The sequence below is a fragment of the Phyllostomus discolor genome, chromosome 1, assembly GCF_004126475.2.
Source record: "Phyllostomus discolor isolate MPI-MPIP mPhyDis1 chromosome 1, mPhyDis1.pri.v3, whole genome shotgun sequence".
Lineage (NCBI taxonomy): Eukaryota > Metazoa > Chordata > Mammalia > Chiroptera > Phyllostomidae > Phyllostomus > Phyllostomus discolor.
The window spans coordinates 49154665-49178339 of NC_040903.2; the positions used below are offsets into that span (position 1 = coordinate 49154665).

A 23675-nucleotide genomic window follows, 5' to 3' on the forward strand; every position below is an offset into this window, starting at 1 on the left:
AGTATTTTAATAGCACTTGACTTGGTTGACTGAGAAAAAAAGGATGAGAATTTTTAGAAAGAAGGAAAATGTCTTTACTAAGCAGCTTATGAACTGTGAACCTGTTACAGAGTCCCAGCCTATGCAATTCTGAAACAGATGTGTGGGCCCGATTGCCCACCACCAAGACTCCCAGTGTCAGAGTTTGGTGAAAAGTAAAGGAATTGTTTATTTAAAAGTTATACAGGTTTACAATGCTAGCGGAATTCTGCCATTAAGTCCCACTCTCTTAAAATGCATGCATGCGCACGCGCACACACACACACACATACACTCCTGCCTTCCTTTCACAACATCAGGCCAGTTTCAGAATGTGCCAGTCAGAGATACTGCATTTTAGGGAAAAAAAAGTCCTCAGCTTAACATTCCTGGTCACAGCTCAGCATCTCAGGCATCTCCTATTAATCTGTGCTTGGCTGGACAGGTCCTACAATCTCCAGCGCCATCAGCCATGTTACTGTGTTCTCTAGCTCTGAATCCAAAACCACGTGGCACCTTCCCATGGAGGGCCAGTGGGGGTCCTTCTGCACCCTTTCAACCCATATAGCCAAGAGAGCGAAAGGTTGTCATGCCTAGTTTAAATCCTGGCCCAAGTTTCCAACACGACCCCATTTCTGACTCCTCCCACAATGGGCTACATTCTGCCAGTCCTCCAGTATCTTACATTCATTCAGCTGCCATTCTCAGACCTGGCAGGCATCTCCTGATAACACAGGGGATCCACCCCCTGCTTCTTTGCTAGTGCTATAACCAGGGAACTGCCTTCCAGCCTAATGCATGCACTGTAAACTCACAGGCTAAGTCACAAGCCAGAATACATTCAGAAAGTCATGCCCATCTCCCTTGCCACAACAGCTAGCATAGCTCTTGAACATGACTGTGAAGCTAACCAAGTTGTCAGAGTAATGCAAAGTAATTCTCAGTGGCCATCCTCTGCTTCTCCATCCCCCAAGCCAGATTAGTGGGGGGTTTTCTTAGATTCTCAGGCACCCTGAGTTCTGAATCCCATTACAAACTTTGCTTTATGAAGGACCAGCAGTCACAGCCAAGGACAGTGCCTGCTTCTGAGGGGCTTCCATTCTGGTCTAGCAAGCTAACAGAAATATAAATGAATACAGGAAACAGTGAGGTCACAGAGAATCAGTGAAGAGACATACCTGAATGTGGGTGTGTGTTGTGCAGGGTTAAGGGTTAGGTAATATTTATCCTTGAGGCCGAGGCTTAAAGGAAGCATGTTGGTTTGCAAACTGTCTCTGGGGAAGTGAAGGAGGAGTGGGGGTTCCTGGAAGAGGGTAGAATGTGAGACCAGGCAAGGGAGGCTGGGTCTGTCCAATGGCTTGACCAACTCGAGGAGAGGCATGAAAGTCTCAGGACTCTGAGATTTGCAGAGACCAGAGTGAGAGGTGAGGGCCTGATTATGATGTCTGCACTTTATCCCATCAGAAGTAAAGATGAGCCACGTCACAGTTTTAAACCAGAGAATAATGGGGACAGCACTCTTAAAAGAGGTTGGGTGTTTAAAACTCAGCCAAACAGGATAGCTGTTTTCAACCCATATAATATAGGAATTTAGGTTAGGAAATCTCTGGGAAAATGTATTTCACTGCAGTCTATGGTATCGTCACTGCTTCAATTCAAAGCCATTATAGCAGCCTTGCGGAGGACAGAAGCTGGCCTCTGTGGGTTCCGGGCGATAGCTGGGCTCAAAGGTCCCTCAGAGCGGGCACAACTGAAGTGTGGGTTCGGCATGATGGATGGTGGGACACAGAAAGGAAATCTCTGAGATGTTTTTGCACTGAGCTCAGTTTCACTTTTCTTTTATGATTGTTTCTTTTCCAGTTTGTTGAGAATATAGTGTCATCAATGTATGTTTATTTAATACCTTCATGTTCATAATCCAAAATAATCTGTGGGATCCTTATGGATCATGCTTTATTTGTAACCCCATATGCCTAGCATGCAGCTGGACACATAACAGCCACTCAGTGTTGTTGGGGAAAAGCCCCAAAAGTCTAAATTCAAGATTGATTTAGAAAAACTGACATGTGGCCTTATTCAAATTCATCAGAGCTTTAACAGGAGAAACTTACATACACAGGCAAAGCAGCTGCTCCCAGTGGTGACAGGCCAGGAAAAATCCATGCCCCTTCTAGGACAGGATCCCTTTTCATAGGGGGTTAATAGTAAAACCAAGTGGTGGGTAGTCAGGTAGACCACCAGAAAGAACAATGCACGCCTAAGTTAACAAACAATATCAGGCAGTTATCACACTATATATATTCATTAACCTCCTTCCTGGGGTATGATGGTTGGTTATAGTTGGGAGGCATTATGGTTTTCTGGGTAGTCAGCCAATCCTAAGGTTTCAGAGAGTTAAACAGAAAGCCCAACATTTCCCAGATGCCTTTGCTTCTGGAGCCATATTGCATCTCAGAGTTCCCTTACAAGTGTGTTGGCTGAGCTGCCTTATAAATTTTGAACTACTTACTCAAGTCCTTCTTGTTTCTGATGAGCATTAAAGTACGTAGTAACAAAGAGCTTGGAAATGCTGGTTAGTGCTAGTCCAAGTGTCATTTTCCTTTAAACAGGCTCTGATGATTTCTGCTGCTTAACAAGAAACTTCAAGTCAGGGAGCAGCTTGTCCTCCTGGCATTTCAGGTCAATCAATGGTTTTTACTCTGGGTATTGATAGCTCTCTGCTGCATGCCCTTGTCTTTGACTACGTGGGTTGACTGTGGTGAAATGGATTATGCTGCTTTCACTGCCTCTTGAGGTTTAATCAGTGCCCAGCAAGCACTGTGTGTGCCTGTGACTTTTCCTTTGCCTTTTAATTGTTCAGGCTCTGGGGCTGTTGATGGTGCCGCTTTTGTGTGCTCACACCTTGACTGATCAGTTTTTAACTCAGAGCTTATGCTTCTTTGTAGGATGCCACAATTTGGAAGCCCGATTCATGCCAGAACTGCCGTTGCCATGGTGATATTGTTATCTGCAAACCTGCTGTTTGCAGAAACCCTCAGTGTGACTTTGAGAAGGTATGATAATGCTAACTATGTCCTAAATGTATTGGTAAAGTCAGTGAACAGTAGGGCTTTTGCATTTCTTTAGCCATCTTGTTATGACATTTATCCCAAACTAATTGGAAGCTTTCTGAAATGCAGGAGAGAATTTTTGCATATCATATTTAAGAATATCTCAATGTCTGTTTGTTCAGCATTTAGCTCTCTGGATCAGGCCCCTCAGTTAAAAGTTCTACAAATGTTATTCCATTCACTGTTTGTAGGATAGATATCTTTTTCTCTACTTTACAGATGAGCTAAGTGAAACTTAGAGATTTTAAGCAACTTAACCATGATTATGCAATTAATAAATAACTGTTGCCTAGAGGTTTTTTTCTGGGTCTGACAGTTGCCAAAGCCACTGATACTAACCACAGCATGTACAAGCCATAAAATGGATTGAAAGTCAGAATCAACGTTCTTTTTTGGTGTCTGTGGCTAATTTATTCAACTATTTTCTTTTTAATTCTCAAATGATTTATCCTATTTAGGATCGACTTCTTAAAGATGATTTTGTAAAAACATTATTTGTTCTGATTGCATTATTGTGCTGCTTTGAGAGGCTTTGACTCAAAAAATCTGCTATTTGACCAAGTGTACGAGGAATAATTCATCCTTTCCTTTCTGTTAAAAATGTTTAGGTTTTTTTTCTAAGTACACATCTATGTTGTTAGAATATTTTTTCCAGGTGCTGACTCATTTCTTTTTAAGTGAGTGTATTAAAATAAAAAAGCTTCAGCTTCAAATTTGAATATTTGAAACTCCCTAGAGAAGACCAATTATTTTTTCTAAAAAAAGCATTCTGTCAATTTCACAAGCACACTTTATTTTTTTAGTTTTCTTCCTCACCCAACAATAATTAATCTTGAGCTTTTATGCCATCTAGTGCTAATAAATTTCTGTTGGTTTCTAACTTTGGAGTGAAGGTTCTGTATACCCTTAAAGTCTTACTCAGTTTCTGCAGGGGTATGTTTCTGAGAAGCTGGCATACATCATGGGTTGTTAAATTTGATAATATTTTGTGATATATTATGGGACTTCCTATTTTATGTAGTAAACACTCCTAAAAGATCACTGCGTAGCTTGCTGAGCAATTCATGTCAAAATCTGAGCTGGTCATGTTAACAGCCATGACAACATAAAACGTGCCCTCCTCCACATCAAATGAATAATTGTGATATTACAGAAAGAGCCCTGAATTAAATGTTGTAAGACATAGAGTGTATTATTGAAAACTAAATGTGTTCTATACCAGGGGTCAGTAGACAGAATCCAGCCTGTATGAGCTGTGAACAAAGAATGCTTTTTGCATTTTCAGATGGTTGGAAATGATCAACAGAGACAATATTTCATGATGTGAAAATATTAAGTTTCAGTCCCCATAAATAAAGTTTTATTGAAACACAGACAGACTCATTTGTTTATGGATTGCATTGTAACGACAAGAGTTGTGTAGCTGTGATGTAGACCAAAAGCTAAAAGTATTTACTGTCTGGTCCTTTGCAGGAAAAGGTTCTGACCCTTGCTCTGTACCAAACATGATTTTTATCCCTCTTCATTTGTTCCTCTCTTAATTTTTCTCATCTCAAAAAATGGCAACTCCCTTCCTCCCCTTCATCAGGCCAGCAAACAGCATCATCTCTGCTCCCCACTTTCGCCCACATCCCACATCTAGGACGTTAGCCAAGCTGCCCGCTCTGCGTGAGGCACTGCCTTCCATATACAACTTCCCTGCTCTTACTCTGCTTCCAGCTGTTATCATCTTTTGCTTCATTCTCACAGTAACCTCTTAACCTACTTCACTGTTTCTGTATTTGCCTTTTCCACTATAATCTTGAAATAGTAGCCAGGGTGAGCCTTTTGAAATTGAAGTCAGATCATATTGCTTCTCTCCTTAAACCCCTCCAATGGCTTCTCTTCTCATGGTAACTCCTCACAGAGTTCTTTAAGGTGCTGTTGTACCCTTTTTATTAACTGGCTGTTCTCTCCCTTGCTCACTCCACTTTAGACATCGTGGCTGCTTACTGTTTGCTGGATACATTGGGCACACTTCTGCCATAGGGCCTTTGTATTCTATGAAGAAAAACAACCTCTGTTTTTCTTCAAGACATATATATGCCTTGATCTTTTACTTCCTTTAAATTTTGCCTGAATGTCTTTGTATTTAATTGCAACCCTCCACTCCCTACCACATATTTCCTATCCGTCTTCCATGCTTTAGTTTTCTTTTTGGCACTAACTACTGTCTGGCATACTCTGTAGTTTACTTATATTTCTTGTTTACCATCTCTTTTGTTCACTGTATATTCTCAGCACCTACAATAGTACCTGACACATGGTAGGCACTCAATAAATATTATTTGACTGACTGTATGAACGAGTGAGAGATAGGGTTATAGAGTTGATAAGTTCACAGTTATGAAGAACCTTGTACAGTGTACTATGAAGCTTAAAATTTTATCTTTAAGATGATAGAATACCAATAAAGTTTTCAGGTATATGGATAGAATGGCCAGCTTTTCCTTTTAGATCCATTTCTCTGGTTTTTATTTTTTATTTTTAAAAGATTTTATTTATTTATTTTTGGAGAGAGAGGAAGGGAGGGAGAAAGAGAGGGAGAGAAACATCAATGTGTGGTTGCCTCTTACACACCCCCCACTGAGGACCTTGCCAGAAACCCACACATATGCCGAAACTGGGAATTGGACCAGTGACCCTTTGGTTCATGGGCCTGGCCCTCAGTCCACTGAGTCACACCAGCCAGGGCCCATCTCTCTGGTTTTTAAAAGATACTACGTAATAGTAAAAATGAGGAGATTAGTTCAGAGGCCATGGGGTTAATCCAGATGAGAAGATGAGTACTAAACTCAGAGCACTGGTAGTGTTGGAATCAAGAAGAAAGGGCAAGATCAAGAAATCTTAGCCCTGGCTGGCATAGCTCAGTGGATTGAGCATGGGCTGGGAACTAAAGTGTCCCAGGTTCAATTCCCAGCCAGGGTACATTCCTGGGTTGCAGGCCATAACCCCCAGCAACTGCACATTGATGTTTCTCTCTCTCTCTCTCTCTCTCTCTCCCTCTCTCTCTCTCTCTCTCTCTCTCTCTCCCTCCCTTCCCTCTCTAAAATAAATAAATAAATAAAATCTTTAAAAAAAAAAAAGAAATCTTTAGGGGATAAGTCACCAGGACTGGATGAAAGTAGGAAGGCAAGGGGAAGAACCAAGAGAGATGACTCCCATATTTATGACTTGATGACTAGTTGGTTTGCTGAGCCATTAACTGATATTGAGAATATGGGAGAGTGAAGAAAAGCATCCCATCAGGGAGGGAAATGATGATTTTAGTTTAGGGCATGCTGAGTTTGAAGTATCCACAGAGAAGCCAGGTGGCTATTTCATAAAGACACAATGGAATACTACACAGCAGAAAGAAAGAAGGAGCTCCTACCCTTTTTGACAGCATGGATGAAACTGGAGAGCACTGTGCTAAGTGAAATAAGCCAGGCAGTGAAAGACAAATACTATATGATCTCACCTTTAAGTGGAACCTAATTAACAAAACAAACAAGCAAGCAAAATATAACCAGAGACATCGAAATTAAGAACAAACTGACAGTAGCCAGAAGGGAGGTAGGAGGGGATAATGGGGGGGGGGAAGAGAAGGGTTTTTAGGAACATCTGTGAAGGACACATGGAGAAAACCAAGGTGGGTTGGGATCAGGGTAGGGAGGTGGGGATGGCTGTGGTGAGGGTGGAGAAGTGGGGGGGAAATGGTGACAACTGTACTTGAGCAACAATTAAAAACAAGTTTAAAAAGACAGCTGGATATATGAGACTAAAAAGCTCAGAGGAGGAGATAGGATTGGAAGATACAACATAGATATAATTAGCATATAGACAGTAGAGTAAACTTGCAGAATCAATGAGCTCATCCAAAGAGATTGTGTGAAGAAAGAGTACAAGACCTAGGATGGGGTTTTTGGGAATACAATTATTTAAGGGGAGGTAAACATAAGAGAGGGAACCTAGGGAGATTAGAAGGATGTGGCCCAGAGGTAAGAGGTAAGAAATGGTCAGAGAAGAGAATAATGTCATGGTAGCCAGGAGAATAGAGAGTTTCCAGGAGGAGTTTGTAGCAACAGTGTTGATCACAGGGGAGCCGGTGAGTGGGAGAACCAGTTAATACAGTCCACTGGACTTGGTGGCATGTGGGCCACAGGGGACCACACTGAAGTTGGGCATTGAGGATAACAGAGTGGCAGGGGTGGAAGCTATATCACAGAGGTTTGAGGAGTGGATGAAAAGTGAGGAAAGGAAAGACAAATAAAGGCTGCACTTTCAGGGAGCTTTATTGAGAATGGAAGAGAAAAGGGACATTAGGCAGACACCACTACCCCTGTGAAATTTCTATGAACCACCCATCCCCAACCACTGAGCCTTTTGTATGTGCCATGGCACTTTGTGCTTACCCTTATTGCAGCGCTTGCCCAGACTACAAATGCCTGTTTGTCTGCTTCTGCCCCCAGACTCAGCTTCTTCAGGGCAGGAACTTTGCCTTCTTCACTGTTGCAGCCCATTAAACAGCATAGTGTGTGACACACAGACAATGCTCAGTCAGTACTTGTAGAATGACCAGACAAGGGAAGGGAGAGGGTTTTGTTTTTGTTTTTGATATCAGTATGAGAGATACATAACAACCTCAGGGAAGAAAGGAGAATGACCTAGAAGAAAGAGAGTAGTTGAAGATATGGGAAGTGGGTTAGGAGGAGAGACAGAATGAATTATTAAAAGGAGTAGTTTTGGAGAACAGAGTGTCTGGGGTCCAGATATCGGGTTGGGAAGACAAACTCACTCTCTAAAAGTGGACAGAAAGAGCCATGGGTGGATACAGATAGAGTTAAGTTTGTGGGTAACAAGAGAGACAGGATATGAAGTATTTCATATTGAATGAGTTTATTTTGTGGAGACTTTGAGATTTTGTTGGGAGCTGGAGGAGAGTAGTGAATGTTAGCTGTCACTGGGAGGAGAAAGAGACCAACTGGGGTCAAGGTAAAGCATTTGTGGCTGGTATGATGGGCCCACAGGAGCAGGGGACCATGAACCTGTGGAGGGTATCAAGCTGCATGGTAGAATGATTTTCTCAGTAATGCTTCCCAACCATGTATAAGAGAGAATAAGGCAAATTGTGAAATAGGTGATTCTGCCATAGTAATGGAGAAAAAGAATAGAGGTGTGCTCTGGCTGGTATAGCTCAATGGATTGAGCACTGCCTTGCAAAAAGAAAGGTTGAAAGGCTGCTGGTTCAATTCCCAGTCAGGGCAGATGCCTGGGATGTAGGCTAGGTCCCCAGTTGAGGGCATGCGAAAGGCAACAGATTGATATTTCTCTCACATGTTGATGTTTTTCTCCCTCTTTCTCCATCCCATCCCCTCTCTCTAAAAATAAAGAAAGAAAATCTTAAAAAAACATGAATAGAGGTGTAAAAAGGATTGGGTATTGAGGATAACAAATAGGATAATGAGGCCAGCTGGGGAGTGGATGACTGCAAAGAAAATAAATGCTCAAAGATATTTTAAGAATGTGAGGTGAGTGGGAGTGAGGGTGAGAGAGAGAGCTAAAGGCTGGGAGGCTCAGATTCAGAGAGCTGAAACTGTCTGGTATAGAATAATTTAGAGCATGGACAGAACCTAAAATTAACCATGCCTATGGGCAACTCAGGTGAAGTAGAGGTGAACGGTATTTGAATTGAGGTGGCTAAGAATGTACAAGGATAGAACGTTAAACTACTCACTTCCATGGACATTCGAGTTGTCCAGAATTAATTCTAGAAATAGGGCAGCAAAGAACTGAGACTTGGGTGTATAGTCTTCAGTGAGTGACTATGAAGGAGTGATCAGAAAATTGGTGAATGTTACAATTATAGCATATGAAGTCTAAGGAGGTTCCTTACTTGTAACAATAAGGTTGGGGTTGGACCAGATGGTCCAGCCATAAGAAACTTTAACTTCAAGATCATGCAAGTATGTTCCAGAGCATTTGGGTTCTTTGTTTTAAGTAATAAAGTAGATCATAGAATGCTAGAAATATAGGAGGCCTTTAGAATTCACTTAGACTTTCTATTTTATAGACAAAGAAATGGACTTTTAGTGGTTTAGTCCCTTGCTCAAAGACACAGAGCTGGTAAGTGGCACAGCTGTGACAAGAACCTTAGTCCCTGGCTAATGACTCAATGTAATTTCTACTCCACCATGTTGCTTTTAAGTTTTCCTTAGCATTTCTCAGAAGTATGCTTTGTTATTCAAGTCTGCTGTAGTATATTTGTATTAGCTCATGGCCCAAGGTAACGAATCCCCATTGTACACTAAGCTAAACTATTATTATTACTAATGGGTTCCTATTATGTGTTTATCTTTTGCTCATGGATGGACTGGAAGTAACCTAGTGTTGATGGTGATTTTGATAGATAGATAGCATGTCTTTATGTATAGGTGTATGAATGCATTTACCTATTCATTCTATAACCTATATGATAGATTCTCGTCCATATCCTATGTCCGCATAGAATAGCTAGCTAGATAGGGACAGAGAGAGAGAGAGAGAGACAGAGACAGAGATAGAGACAGAGACAAGCCATTTAGAACCTTGGCCATTTAACCCAGTCCTCTCTTGAAGATATCTGAAAAATATTTAGGTATAGAGGACAATACCATATAAAGGGACACTGTGTTAGTACATGGGACAGGATTCAGCTGCAAACGTCCATGCAGATAATAGTATTCACCTAATCAAGTTGTTGTGACAATTAAATTACATGTACACACACACATATACACACATGTGTGCATATATGTATGATGTCTGTCTGGAAAAAGCCCAAGCATTGTTAATATAACAAGAGTGGTTTGTGCGACATTGATGTAACCTGGAAGCCAAGGAGAATGGACTGGAATGTGCACATGTGAACAATGATGACTTCACGGACAGTGGGGGCTGTAGACACCATTGAGTGAGCATGTGTACTGTGTGGCCTGTCACCTTCAAAATGACTGACAGGTACAGCAACGAATCCGCATCAAATTTTGCATTAAGCTTGAACAGTCCTCTGTTTGGAAACTATTCATATGATTCAGAAAGCTGCAGCTATGGGCAACTAGTGATTGGCAGCTTCATCATGACAATGCATCTTCTCATGCATCACGTCATGCATAGATTTTTTGTGAAATATCAAGTCACCCAGGTGACTCAGCCCCCCTAACAGCCCAGATTTGGTGCCCTGTGGCTTCTGGCTTTACCCAAAACTAGTCACCTTTGAAAAGGAAGAGATTTCAGAGTATTGATGAGATTCAAGAAAATACAACAAGGCAGCTGATGGCGATTGGGAGAGCTATGTGAGGTCCTAAGGTGCCTGCTTTTAAGGGGAAGGAAGTATCATTGTCTTATGTACAGTGTTTCTTATATCTTGTATCTTCTTCAATAAATATCTCTTTTTCATACTACGTGGCTGGATACTTTCTGGACAGATCCCATTCATACACACATATACGTGGATATGTACAGGGGTGGGCAAAAGTAGGTTTACAGTTGTGAGTACAAAAAATACATGGTGTATTCTTGCATTATATATTTTTCCATGCTAACAACTATAAACCTACTTTTGCATATATAAACGTGTGTGTGTGCATATATATATATATATATATATATATATATATATAGAACCTAGAAGAGTACCTGTCTATTCTAAGTACTAAATAAGTGTTAACTATAATTATCAAATGATCATTATGATTATTGTTGGTTAGTTCTTCTAGATCGTAGGCAAGTAATCTTGTCCAGCTCCCCTAGCAATCTTCATTCATGTATCTCGTCCATATGGCCACTTCCCAGTAGCTCCCAATGCAAAACCTGCAGGGACAAGAGGCTTACGTGTTCCCCATAGAACACAGTGCATGCAGTTGTGTGAGGTTCCATGGTTAGGCAGCCAGAACTCCCTGGCTTTCTTTCTCTGAGCACCTACATGCAGAAGTTTTGCTTTTCTGTAGCTCCAAGTCACCTTTCGTGTCCAACCAGAAGGTATGTAGATAGACTGGCAATGGAGACCCCTCTGCTGCCACTCGTGAGCAAGGGGCATCACATTTATGAAATGAGCTTTGAGGGCCAAACCTGAAAATCAGTTTTTTTGTAAAACAAAGAAAACTATCATATGTGGAATGTAATGAACCAAATAAGCTAACAAGCAAAACAGAGGCAGAGTCATAGATAGAGAACAGGTTTACAGTTGTTAGGGGGTACTGGGTGGGGTGGGGGAGGGTTGGGAGGATTGAGCAAAAAAGAAATAAATGAGAAAAAGCTCATGGACATGGGCATCAATGTGGTGGTTGCTGGGGGAGGAAGTGGGGGGTGGTAGAGGGGAAAGTGAGGGGATAAACGGTGACGAGCACTCTCGACTTGGGGTGGTGAACATACAGTACAGTGTACAGACTGGGTTGTAGAACTGTGCACCTGAAACCTGTGTACTCTTGTTTACCAGTGTTACCCAACAAAGTCAATAAAAAAAAAAAGAAAACTAATTTGGGGGCATATAATATCCCTTGAAATCTCTGGTTCTACCTGCCTTTCTTCCCTGCTCTCTGTTTTCATGTTGGAATATAAGCAACACTTGGTTTATCTCATTTCCTAGCTGTATGAAATTCTTACTGCAAATTAGGCAAATGTAGTTTCCACATTTTACTGTCTTAGTGGAAATTATACAAGTGTAGTTTTCTCTTGGGGTTCAGAGGCCACTTTACTAAAAAGTCATTAACGTTATATAGTACATAGAATTTTATAAGATCTCATGTCTTATGTTTCTCCTTTATAAAGCAAGTAGGAAGAATTTGGTGCTTACCGTTACTGGTGTATTTATCTGTTTTATGGATTAACAGTTGTAAAATCTTAACTCCCATTTCTCACCCACTCTTGTGAATGTAGTTATGTAAAATTACAATTCTCTTGTAGGCACAACTTTTTAAATAGATGCAGCCCAAAATAACAAGGAAACATTAACACACACTTTTTAAAATTCAAGCAGCTGCATTCTCTGTAGACTTTTATTCTGTGAACAAGTTATGATTTTCTGGGTAATGTAGTATTTCCTACCATTTTTGACCAAAATCACTCATTGACTGTTCTTGTACATCTCTAGATTTGAGGAAATGCTAAGATACACACGTGTGTGTATGTGTATGTGTGTGTGTGTGTGTGTGTGTGTGTGTGTGTGGAATAAGACAAATCAGAGGATTCTCTAATAGGAGAATCACTGGCCCCAAAGACAAACATTAGCTCTTTGCTTCATAGTTTTAATAACTTTTATGTAAATGGATTCTTCACTGTGGCAAATGGATGGTTAGTTAATGTGACAACTTCCAATAAATCCTGGGATATCACATGGGATCAGATTCCCTTGATGGTATCCGATCTTGTTAGGAGACACAGTTGCAATTATAGAAGCCTTGAAAAACAATGTAGATCTTTACTGGAGCCCATGAATTCTCCCCAGCTCCCCACAGTACAGATCATAGCTCAGCAATGCTGTTTCCTCTCCCAGCTTTGACCTTCAGTCTGTTGCCTTGCTAATCTGTGTCCCAGACAAAGGTGAACCTCAACCTCAGCTCCCTGCTGCTGACTGCATCCAGCCTCCATAGGAAATCTGGAAAACCTGCCAGCTCTGTGGCCACCCCTCACCCCTACCCAAGTCAGGATAAGTTTCTTCTCTCACCCTCACTGTTGTTCTTGGGTGACACTCAGATGAAGCATTTCTAGCAAATACAATTCTTCACTTCGTTACATGTGAAAAGATGTACACAATTTTCAAAGAAATTACTTCCACAAGGGGATTCATTTTATCTTTGAGGGAAGCTCCTCTTGACAGAGAGAATCCTTTTTGTTAGTTTATTCGGTTTATCTTGTCTATTTTTGTCACCTGTGGGAGCTCATGAGATTTAGTGGATTCGAGATGGCTTGGGGCGCGATGAACGGCCATGACTGTGTTTGCTGCCGCTGTTTTACACTGAGCTGTTTTAAATGTTCAGGGAGAAGCGCTTCAAATAGCCGCCAACCAGTGCTGCCCCGAGTGTGTGTCGACGACGCGAGGATCTTGCCATCATTCGGAGAAAATCCGTGCAGTAAGTGTTTTCTGACCTGTGGATGATTCTCTGTCTGCAGGTCATTGACAAGGGAAAGCTGAATACTAACCTTGTGTTGACAAGAGAGTTTTTTGGGGTTTTTTTGGTCTGGGCTGCAGAGAACTGGAAGCTCATTTGACTTTCCATAGGCATTTGGGTTTCTTGAATGAGATTAAAACCATCCTATTTATCCCATAGGCCTCATGAAAATATTTGTAGACTGAATTTGTGTCTGTATAAAGAGTAGCCTGAGAATGTTGAGGTTGAAGAAGTTATGATGCTAAATAATAAAAGTGCCAACTTGTCTTCGTATACCACATACAATTTTTTCATTTGATAGTTACAAACAGCCCTGGGTGGGTGAGTGGAACAGGTATTATTCCTGTGCCCAATGTCATATTGCTAATAAGTGGTGTAACCTGGCCTAGAACCCTGGTCTTCTTACCCTGCCTCAGGGGTCTTTCCCTTAGGGTAGTTTCTGAACTTGAGGACTATTGACATTTTAAGCTTTTCTGTGGGGGCTGCCCTAGGCATTGCAAGAAATTTAGCAGCATCCCTGGTCTCTACCCACCCACCAGAGGCTAGTAGCACAAGGCCCCACCTCAGTCCTAATGACCAGAAATGCCTGCAGGCGTGGCCACGTTCCCCCAGAGGGTCAAAGTGCTCGCCTCTCCTCGTTAGACTCACAGCTCTAGAAATTGATCCTAGAGGTCCTCATACTTTCTCATTTCAGATCCATTGGGATTAATTTTGAGATACTAAATACTGACTTCAAAGTACTATTGCAAGTTTTGTAACAGAAATTATGAAAATGCAATGGATACAGTTCATCTTTACCCAAGATACCTGGAGGCAGCAAGTGAAGTTGACTGTGATGGAAAGAGGCTCTTTGCTTTAATCCTCATCTTCCACCTGATACAAAACTTTCTCCGAGTTAGTGTCTCTGCCCATTCAGGAGAGAGCACAGGTTAGCAGGATTTGATAATATCCACTCTCGGCAGCTATTCAATGTGCACACCTAAAACTCCGTGAGCACAATGCACTTTCCCCGTGGGGCAGGATCGTCTCACTTGAGCCTCTGTCTCCTAATTACCCGAGGAAGCCACTCTTTCACTTCTGTACAATGTGCTGCTGAAAGGCACCCCAGCAGGATCTGTGTCGGGAATGTCTTCATACCCACGTATCACCCTGTGCTGCTCCGTTCAGTCTGTGCCATGTTGGGTGATGTAAGCTCTCAACCCCACAGAAGAGGCTCCCCCGTGAAATGGGAGGTGCAGCAGGGCAGACTGGTGACAGAAATTATGTCAGTTCATAATGATTGGAATAGATGTGTGGCTCAAGGTCAAAATCACCAAGCTGAATCACTCAAGTGTAAGAACACATGGGCTCAAAATAAGATCAGGATCTGGGGGAAAGCAGAGGTACTCTTTTCATGCATGGCTCTGATGGCATATCATTTGCTCTCTCATTTTATATATCTGCACGTGTGCAACCTTCCTGTCTTGATTTAAGAGGCCCGAAAACACTGGCATTTTCTGTATCTTTAGAATGACCTTCCTTGCCTCCTACCTAAGCTGGACTTAGCACTGAAGTGTCTCCAGAGTATGTGCTCAAGGAACATCGATGACCAGAGGACTCATACAATGAGTAACCCCGTTTTCCGACTTATTCATGTACTCGTTCCAAGGGCACATTGGCCATTGACCAAGTACTTGTGTGGTTGGGCAGCTCCAGCACCACAGATCTGCTGATGGGTCAGTTAGACATCCGCTCGGCCTCTTTTTTCTGGGATAGTTCAGAAAGTCTTCCTTCTGCCCGCCTTCTGTGCAGTTCACCCTTTCTGCTGTAGCACATCACGTGCAGAGCTCTACACTGGGTATCTGTGCATCATTTTCCCATATGCGACTTTCAAAGTACACTCCCTCAGAAGATGTTACAATTATATTTCTGGTATTTGAAGTAACTGAGAAAAGAGCTATGTTTAAGGAATGATAGTTTGAAAGAAAAAAATTGCTAGTGGTCTGCTTCTTCAAATAGAGATAGAAAAATGACTTGTGTTTAAGTCAACATGAAAATCTTCTAGTTTTAGTATTAATAAAATCAAAATGCTCACGTGTCTAGTCTTCCCGTTGTTCCTTTACTCTCTTTTTCTCACTTCCTCTAGATTGTTGCCAAATCCTTCTTAATACTGTTTATTGTCGTGAGTGGGTTAAATGCTAATCTGGGTTTGCTCTGTGTCTCATCTGTCACTTGTATCACAGGTTTTCTTCCTGAATCTTGGATTCCCTTGAAAAAATTGTTTTCTGACCTTTCAGCATGCTTGGAAAGCAGTTTCCAGAGCACTTCCTCTCCCACGGAACCTCAGTAATCCTCTCTAGCCTCTGGCTTGCGTCCCATGGGGCAGCTGATGGAGACTCTCCCAGTAGCTATAAAACAGGAACTTGGGACTGTGATCTGAAGAGGAAGCTTTCCCCTCAGAGAGATTTAGAAGGGGCGTGAAGATAGAGTGAGTGTGGCTAGAGGGGCATCAGTGGCCATGCCCCCGAGGATAGGGCTGAAACAAAGCAAGTCGAGGACGGTAGCACTCAGTCAGCACGAGGAGGCCCTGCCTGAAGGAAACAGCCCAGTCTCACGCAGGACCGCAGGACCGCCCTTCCTGCGGGGTGGGCGGCCCCTCCTACAACTGGCACTCCAGCCAGTCAGGACAAGTCCCTGCGTTTTCCCTCGAGTGAGGAAAACACTCGAGGCTTTTGGTCGACTTCAGGTTATTTGACAGCTTTACGTCGTCTTATTATAGCCCGTGTTTGGGGGACTGTTTTATCCATGATGTCCCCAAAGCTGTCCTCTCAAGTGAGTGTTTGGATCTCTGCCTGGTCTTGCCAGCCAGACAGGGAGACAAGCCTGAAATATGTTTTCCTAAAGAGGATTGAGTGCTTTCCCCCTGCTCTTCTCCCCACAAATTAGCTTGTGAAAGGGAGGGGAAAGGGTCATTAATCCCCTTTCTTCTCCTCTGCACTAATTTCATACCGGCTCTAGATAATGTTGTGTCTGAGAAGGTAATGCTTGAAGATTCACGAAAAAAGGAAGTGGCAGGTGGGAACACCCTGGTGCCCGCGTCTAATTGAATGGAGGAACGTGGAGGGAGAGGTCTGCTTGCTCTGCTTGTCTGCGAGGCTAAGAGGAGACCTAATTTATGTGTGTGGGGACAGGAATGAATATTGAATTCTGCAGCCTTGTTCCCTGAACCTAGAGGGTGTAATTATAATACTCACTGAACATTCGCAGATACTTAGTATTCTACCTCTATAGCTTCATCACAGGAACAAATTATATGAAGAAAAATTATTCTATGGTTCTGTCACTAAGCCAGGTAAATACTTTACGATCTTATCTTACCTTTGGACTTATGTCAACAGCCAAACCAACTTGTTAGTGGCTGTGTAGAGGAATATATTTAAAATGTTGTCTGCAGAATGTGCTTTTCACCCAGTGTCAAAAGCCCATGTTTTCTGAAAGTATTAACGAGGTTCTGATGGCATCGCTAAACCCGGGTCTCGTGGGAGAGTTGCATTGTATAGCTATTATTCTTTGATTTTACAATGCTCTTTTTGTTGCTACAGTGTTTATAAAAAATCAGGCTTTTGTAAATAGGTATATAGAACACTGATACTTTATATACGATATATTAGCATCTGCTGAACCCCTTGATCTCTAGGCTTCCTTTGGTGAGAGGGGCCTTAGGTGACTTTTCCCCCCCGAGTTAGAGGGGGAGTGATTCCTTCACTCTGCACCTTGGGGTCAGTCACCACCTGGAGCTCATTCTGTGGCTCTGACATCAAGTGATTCAGGCTACCTGCCCAATGTTCTGCTATTCCCATAATTCCCCTGCTTGCTGTAAAGGGAGAATCCCCTGCTTAATTTTATGTCTCTTGAGTAAGATAATAAATTTACATCATTAGAGAGTCTGAAGCTACCAAAGAGGTTAGCCAATGCAGCCCTCTCATTTTACAGATGAAATTATATGAGTGATTGACAGATTGTTATTATAATTAATTTTGTGGTCTCTGAAATGTGGTGTGATTGCAAATTTTTAAGAAATGACAGCAATTCTGAGTAGTCAAAAAAACAAGCCCTTGTTTTAATGAAGTAAAATGTCTAGAAGTCTTGTTTAGAAGTAATCTCCTAATTTGTAATATAATAAAGAAGTTCACTTCAAACTGTTTTATATCTTAAAATTTTACTCTACTTAAGATATATAGATGATTCATCAGATATTTTAAACAGTAATTTGCTCTCTGGTGACAAAAGTGAAAATATGTTTATTGATGAAAATTTCAAAAATAGAAAAGTATACAAAAGGAGAGAAAAAAAATCCACTAGTAATCCCCAAACTCTAAAAACCATGGTTACTTTTCTTTCCATTTTGGGGCAGGGGTGGCGGTGGAGAGGAACAGATACATAGATAGATGGATAGAGGCATATGTTTTTACATAGTTGTAATTATGTTGTATATATAGTTTACATCTTGCTTTTTAAATAGAATATTATGTTGTAAATAATTCCCTAGCATACTCTTGGAGAACCTGATTTCCTATTAGTAAGTTTTTGGGTAGCTTCCAGTTTTCACTAAAATATTTCTAATTTTCCTATAAAGAACAGCGAAATGGAATTTCTTATATTGAAACTTTTCTGTGTATCATTGACCATTTTCTTCATATAACTTCTTAAAAGTGAGAATAGTAGGTCAAAGCATCTAAGTGTTTTGAGTACTGAAGCTGTGACATCTGTGGTTGTTACTAAATCAGTCTGCAGTTGTCTGTGTCTGATGACAAACTTGTTTGGAATATCATGGGCCAAATGCCAACCCCCACCCTCACTGGCTGAGTGATTCCAGGTGCTGCAGTGAGGAAGGCCTTGGGTAGGAGAGTCTCACTCCACTGCAGCTTCACCAACACTCAACTACGATGCGTTTTAACTCTTCCCATACCTGGATTTAAATGATAGTATCTATTTTTTATTTTAATTAATATTTCCTTTTGATTTAGAAAGTTGAATATTCTATAAGCTTATTGACATTTTTTCTTTTGAAAAAATGAAGTTTTTATTGCTTGCCAGTGTTTTTATATATCAGAGTTTCATTCTAATTAATATAATATAATAAATTAATGTAATTTGTGATCTTTTAAAAAATTTATTTATTTTTAGAGAGGGAAGGAAGGGAGATAGAGAGAGAGAAACATCAATGTGCAGTTGCTGGGGTCATGGCCTGCAACCCAGGCAGGTACCCTGGCTGGGAATCGAACCCGTGACATTTTGGTTCGCAGCCCGCGCTCAATCCACTGAGCTATGCCAGCCAGGGCTATAATTTGTGATCTTTAAATCAGTTTGTCATTTGCCTCTTAAGGTTGTTTATAATGTATTTTGACAGGATTTTAAAATTTTAATTGATCAGAACCTATCAATTTTTCTCTTATAATTTCTTCCTATGCTTTCTGCTTAGGCCTTTCAAAGTATAAAGGTCAGTTGCCTCCTGTGAGTAGTTGTAGGCTTGCCCATGTATATGCTCTGCTAAATTAGAAACTTTTGTATACAATTAAAGCAGAAGTCCACACTGATGGGAGAGGACTTGGGCATGCATGCCCATTCCTACAATCACAGTGGGCACACAGGCATGAGGAAGGGGAAGGCTGCCCATGAACTCATGAAATGGAAACTGGGGAGAGAATTGAGCTGTTTCTACCTGCCACCCTCCTGCTGGCTCTTTGATAAGCTACCTCAAAGCTGAGATTTAGAAAGATTCAGTTACTCACCCATAGTCTCCAAAGCAGGCAGGGCCGAGCTGGGATCCAAGGACGTGCAGGCATCCAAGGAAACCCTTGGTTCGTCTGACTCAGAATATTACTTGAATTACTGTCTTCTTGCATCCCCAGTAAGTTCACTTAGAGGAAAGTAATCTTCATGCCAATAAGGTGAGGACTTGGTTCCCAAACAGTAAAAGGACTGTGACTAACTATTATCACTGCCCCACAACAGCACTGGTTATTAGTAATTCTAAAACGTCAGATTTGGAATGCTTGCAACCAGGCAGCAATTTGTAGAATAAAGAGGTGCTGTTTTGTTTAGGTTAGACAGAGTTCTTTTGTGTTTGAGAGAGATGAATAATTAATTATTCTGGACACTGGCTCATTGAGAAGCAAGGGGACTTTATTTCCTATGCTTCTCAGTAACACAGTCGTAATCCCCAGATTATGTTAGGTGATAGAGCACCTGGAATGTGTGATGTTTTTAATAGAAGCCCATAGTGATTTGTGCTGAATCAGATATCATCGTATCCTACATTTAACAGAGGCAAAGAAAAGAGGGTGCCAATATTTAACAAAATGCTATAGGAAGAAAACTTTATTTATTAAGCTAAATTTTCCCCTACCTCTTCTAAAAGATCACCATTTTTCCATCTGCCACTGAAAACATATTTTGACAGCTATTTCCCTAAACAATCAACATATTGGTAACTTTTTATACTTGGGGCTCACCTCCTCTTACTCTGCGTCACATCTGAGAGTGATTTACTTAGATGTTTTTGGTCCTTAGTAAACCATATAATATCTCAGAATAGGGGTCTGTTAGACCACTGACACAATGTTAGCATTGGGAACCTTGCATCCCAGTTTAAGATGGATTGGGGACATTGTCCTGGTGTAGATGGGCACTCTCCCAGGGTGTGAACTAGCTGGCTCTGCAGTTTGTATGAGAATCCATTGGAGCAGGTGCCTCCTGCTGGCTGTCACACTTCCCCAGGACTATGAGATTACTGGGACAGAGGAGGGAGAGGGTGGGGGATGGGGGAGTGGGGAGGGCTGGTGGGTTGAGAGAGAGAAAGAATATGAATAAATGTGGGAATTAATCAGGGTGAAAAAAGAAAGAAAGGGGGAGGGAGAAAGGGAGGAAAGAAAGAAAAAGACAGGAAGGAAGGAAGGAAGTGGGGAGGGAGGGAGGAAGGAAGGAGAAAAGAAAGAAAAAGAGAAAGAGAGGAAGGGAGGAAGGAAGAAAGAAAGGGAATCAGAATGAAAACTATTGAAAACAATATAACCATAATACAAAATTATGTCAATGTATGTGTATGCATTTCACTTTGGGCTTTATAGAATTTCTTAAATGATGAGATTGGAGTAATTATATTTTCTTTTTGTGGTTTTCTGAAAATTTCAAATCTGAATCTTAGTGTAATAAAAAAAATAGCAGTCAGTTTTTAGACTTGGAATATTGCAAGCCCTGGTTTCAGCCCTGTAGGCTGAGAGTGTTCTTCATCCTGTCCTTAGCTCCGTCCATCGTTTAAGAAGGTTGGTTTGTGTTTGGCCAAATGAAAGCCTATATTCTGACAATAACCTTTCTCTTTTTTTCCCCTAACGCCCAGCATGGGACCGAGTGGGCCGCCTCCCAGTGTAGTGTGTGCTCCTGCACTCAAGGGGAAGTCCGATGCAGCCCCCAGCCATGCCCACCGCTGTCGTGTGGACACCAGGAGGTGGAATTCATCCCTGACGGCAGCTGCTGCCCCATCTGCGTGGGCCCTGGGAGTGAGTACCAGCTTGTAGAAAGATTCCCTCTTTGCCTCTTTGCCTATGAGGCTCACCTGGTGACATCCCAGCTCTTTTCTTTCATGCTAAGTGTGGTTCAAAGATCCCCAACCACATTTCTTATTAGAACAAAATTTAGCCTTGCACTTGGCAGGAAGGGATGTTGCAGAGAGTGAGATTGGAAGACATCTTTAAGCTCCATTCCAAACTTGGGATTCTGCAAGTCTCTGATTCATCTATTTTGCCTTGGCCAAGTGCGTCCCTCTGTGTTCATAGGTCCTGAGCAGGCAGGGAGGAGGGACAAGATCCTCTGATGTGATTCCACAAGGCTACCTCCTGCCTCTTGGCAGAGAGAAGAATGAGCAAATCACTTCTGCATGTAGTACCATTGTCACTGACGCTGCTGCTGGTCTTTTAGGTGACACAACACTTTCCCTAAGACACACAGAGCGGGATGCAGGTATTTCATTTGTCTTTACTGCACCTCCACTGTGGAGACTGTGCCTGCCTGCACACCGAGGCCCACTTCAGCAGGCCAGGGCCCACTTCCAGGCCCTCTCCTTGGAACTCACTCTTGGTCCAAGTACCCTTTTATTACATTTACAGATACGCAGCTGCTTCCGTGTATATAACTAAGTAGTACATACTTCACAATAAATATGAATTATTGTCATTGCTGCATTGTTCTCTCCTGGCATATAATACCTAAAATGATTTTTTTACCTAATGGTACCTGGAAGCTGTACTCTATTCTTGCTTTTTTTTTTCCTTTTAAAAAAATGCCTGGTTTCTTTTTGATTCACAGTTATTCCATTTCTAGTGATCTCTTACCTTGGACGACCATTCCAAGGGTTAAAACTATGTTAGGAAATGATGGAAGTGGGATGCTTGCCTCATGCATTTCAGATGTCACTCACCAGGAAAGGACTGGAACTGCTTGAGGTCAAATAACCCAGCAAATAAAAATACTTGAACAAGTTTAGGGGTGGAGTGGGGAGTAGGCTGTTTGAGTTTGTGGGGTCCTTCCTTACATTTTAGGAGGCTTTCTTGTTGGCTCTCCATGAGGACAAGACATTGAAAGCACTTTGCCTGGAAAGACTGGAGGATCAGCCAGGGCCAGCTCCATAATTTGCTGGGTGGTGTGCAAATTGAAGAAATGCAGGGCTGCTTGTGCAAAAAGCCAGGGGGTGGGGGATGCTTTTTTTTTCTTCTGTGGTCTTTCCAAGCCTGTCATGTTTTGAACCTGCAATGTAATATCATATTCCCTCAGGAATGGAGATACCTGCTGGGGGAGGGGAGGGCGGAGACCTCCATGGGCTCCCTGGACCCCGCCCTGCCACTTGGTGCTCAGGTCACACGCACTCCCCTGGCACCCTGCCCAGGTCCAGGCTGAAGTGGAGGGTGGCGGCATTCACTGGGCATGGGCTTGGGAGCAGGAGGCTGAGAACCCATCCCAGAAGGCAAGGAAGCAGTGGGAGGTGGGACTGTGCCCGGGCTGAGGCCCAAAGCCTCAGTATATGCTATATCGTCTCATGGGACTTCACTTACAAAATGGGGAGAGTTGTTAAGAACTCCATACAATGACTGCAAAGCATTAACCCCTAAGAATGGCCCCCCTTCTTTGCTTTGGGCCTTGGTCACAGACTCATGCAGTCAGCCTGGAATCGGCAAGTCCAAGCCCCCACAGACCCCCCCAGTAACTTTTATTTCTCTGACCTTCCAGAACCCTGTTCCTCCGAAGGCCGTGTGTTTCAGGATGGGGAGGACTGGCCATTGAGTCGGTGTGCCAAATGCGTGTGTAGAGACGGGGTTGCCCAGTGCTTCACAGCTCAGTGTCAGCCTCTGTTTTGTAACCAGGTAAGGGAGACAGCCTCAGATCGGACCCTCCACAGCCTGGGAACTTCACTGGACAGGGAAGGGATCGTGTCAGGCAGGCCTTGGAAATAAATGTAGGAGCAAAAAGCCTGGGCTGTTTTGTTCCTCTCATACTTTTGGAGACCACCACTGTGACATTTCTTTTACCCTGAGAAGCTGCAGTTAAGCCTAATTACCAGCCATTTAGGCTAATCACCAATATGAAATTGAGCCTTGAGGGTACCCGAAAAGTCACTTCCTGCCCTAGTTGCAGCTGTTTCAAAAATGTCAAGCCCAACATCTGGAAAATTCATCCATGTTGATCAGGTTTGTTACTGTTTGTCAATGCAGAGGTTTATGCTGCATTTTGAAGACATGTGCATGTCTTTAGACATGATTATTCACGTGTACACTATTTAATTCTTATACCGATTGATTTTCTCTGGAGTGGTTTAAAGTAGAGGGAACTTATTGTTCATTTAAAGCTGATCTGACTGTCAAAACATTGGGCTCGTCACACAAATTTTAAAAAGAAAATCAATTGCAAATAAATGTAGTATACATGATATTTTATAGTTTTTTTTTTTTTTTTTTACTCTTCCAGAGGCTCCTACGGTGGTTTCTTGGCAGTTGACAGATAACCACGAAAGGAGTTTGCCTCCAGTGGAAAAATAGCTCATTTTTGATCTAAGAAAAAGCTGGAAGCCAACATTCAGTTGATACAGAGCAGCACTTTGTGTCAGACAAACCAAATCAATAACATGGCATATTGTGACAATCGGGTGATATTTTTAAAGGCAGACAAAATGCAATTAGACAAGAAATGCTAAATGCCAAACAAAAGGAAAATGCATCTAGGCGAAAGACTAGATCGTATGGCCCACGCTACACCAGCCACGCTCTTGTCTATCTTCCCATTCATCACAGAGCCTTGTCCTGGCTTGAAGGTTGCAAATGAGCTTCTGGGCAGAGTCACATAGTGTCTTACTTTC

General features: G+C 42.1%; 1 protein-coding gene across 3 annotated transcripts in view; it reads left to right on the forward strand.

Annotated features, from left to right (window-relative positions):
• Positions 1-23675, forward strand: part of FRAS1 (Fraser extracellular matrix complex subunit 1) — a 423042-nt gene that overhangs the window by 148713 nt on the left and 250654 nt on the right. For all 3 annotated transcript variants that reach the window (XM_036022554.1, XM_036022552.1, XM_028505680.2), the window contains exons 3-6: positions 2964-3071; positions 13163-13255; positions 20670-20829; positions 22553-22686. In XM_036022554.1, the coding sequence (XP_035878447.1) occupies positions 2964-3071; positions 13163-13255; positions 20670-20829; positions 22553-22686 (495 nt within the window). The remainder of the gene's footprint in view (positions 1-2963; positions 3072-13162; positions 13256-20669; positions 20830-22552; positions 22687-23675) is intronic.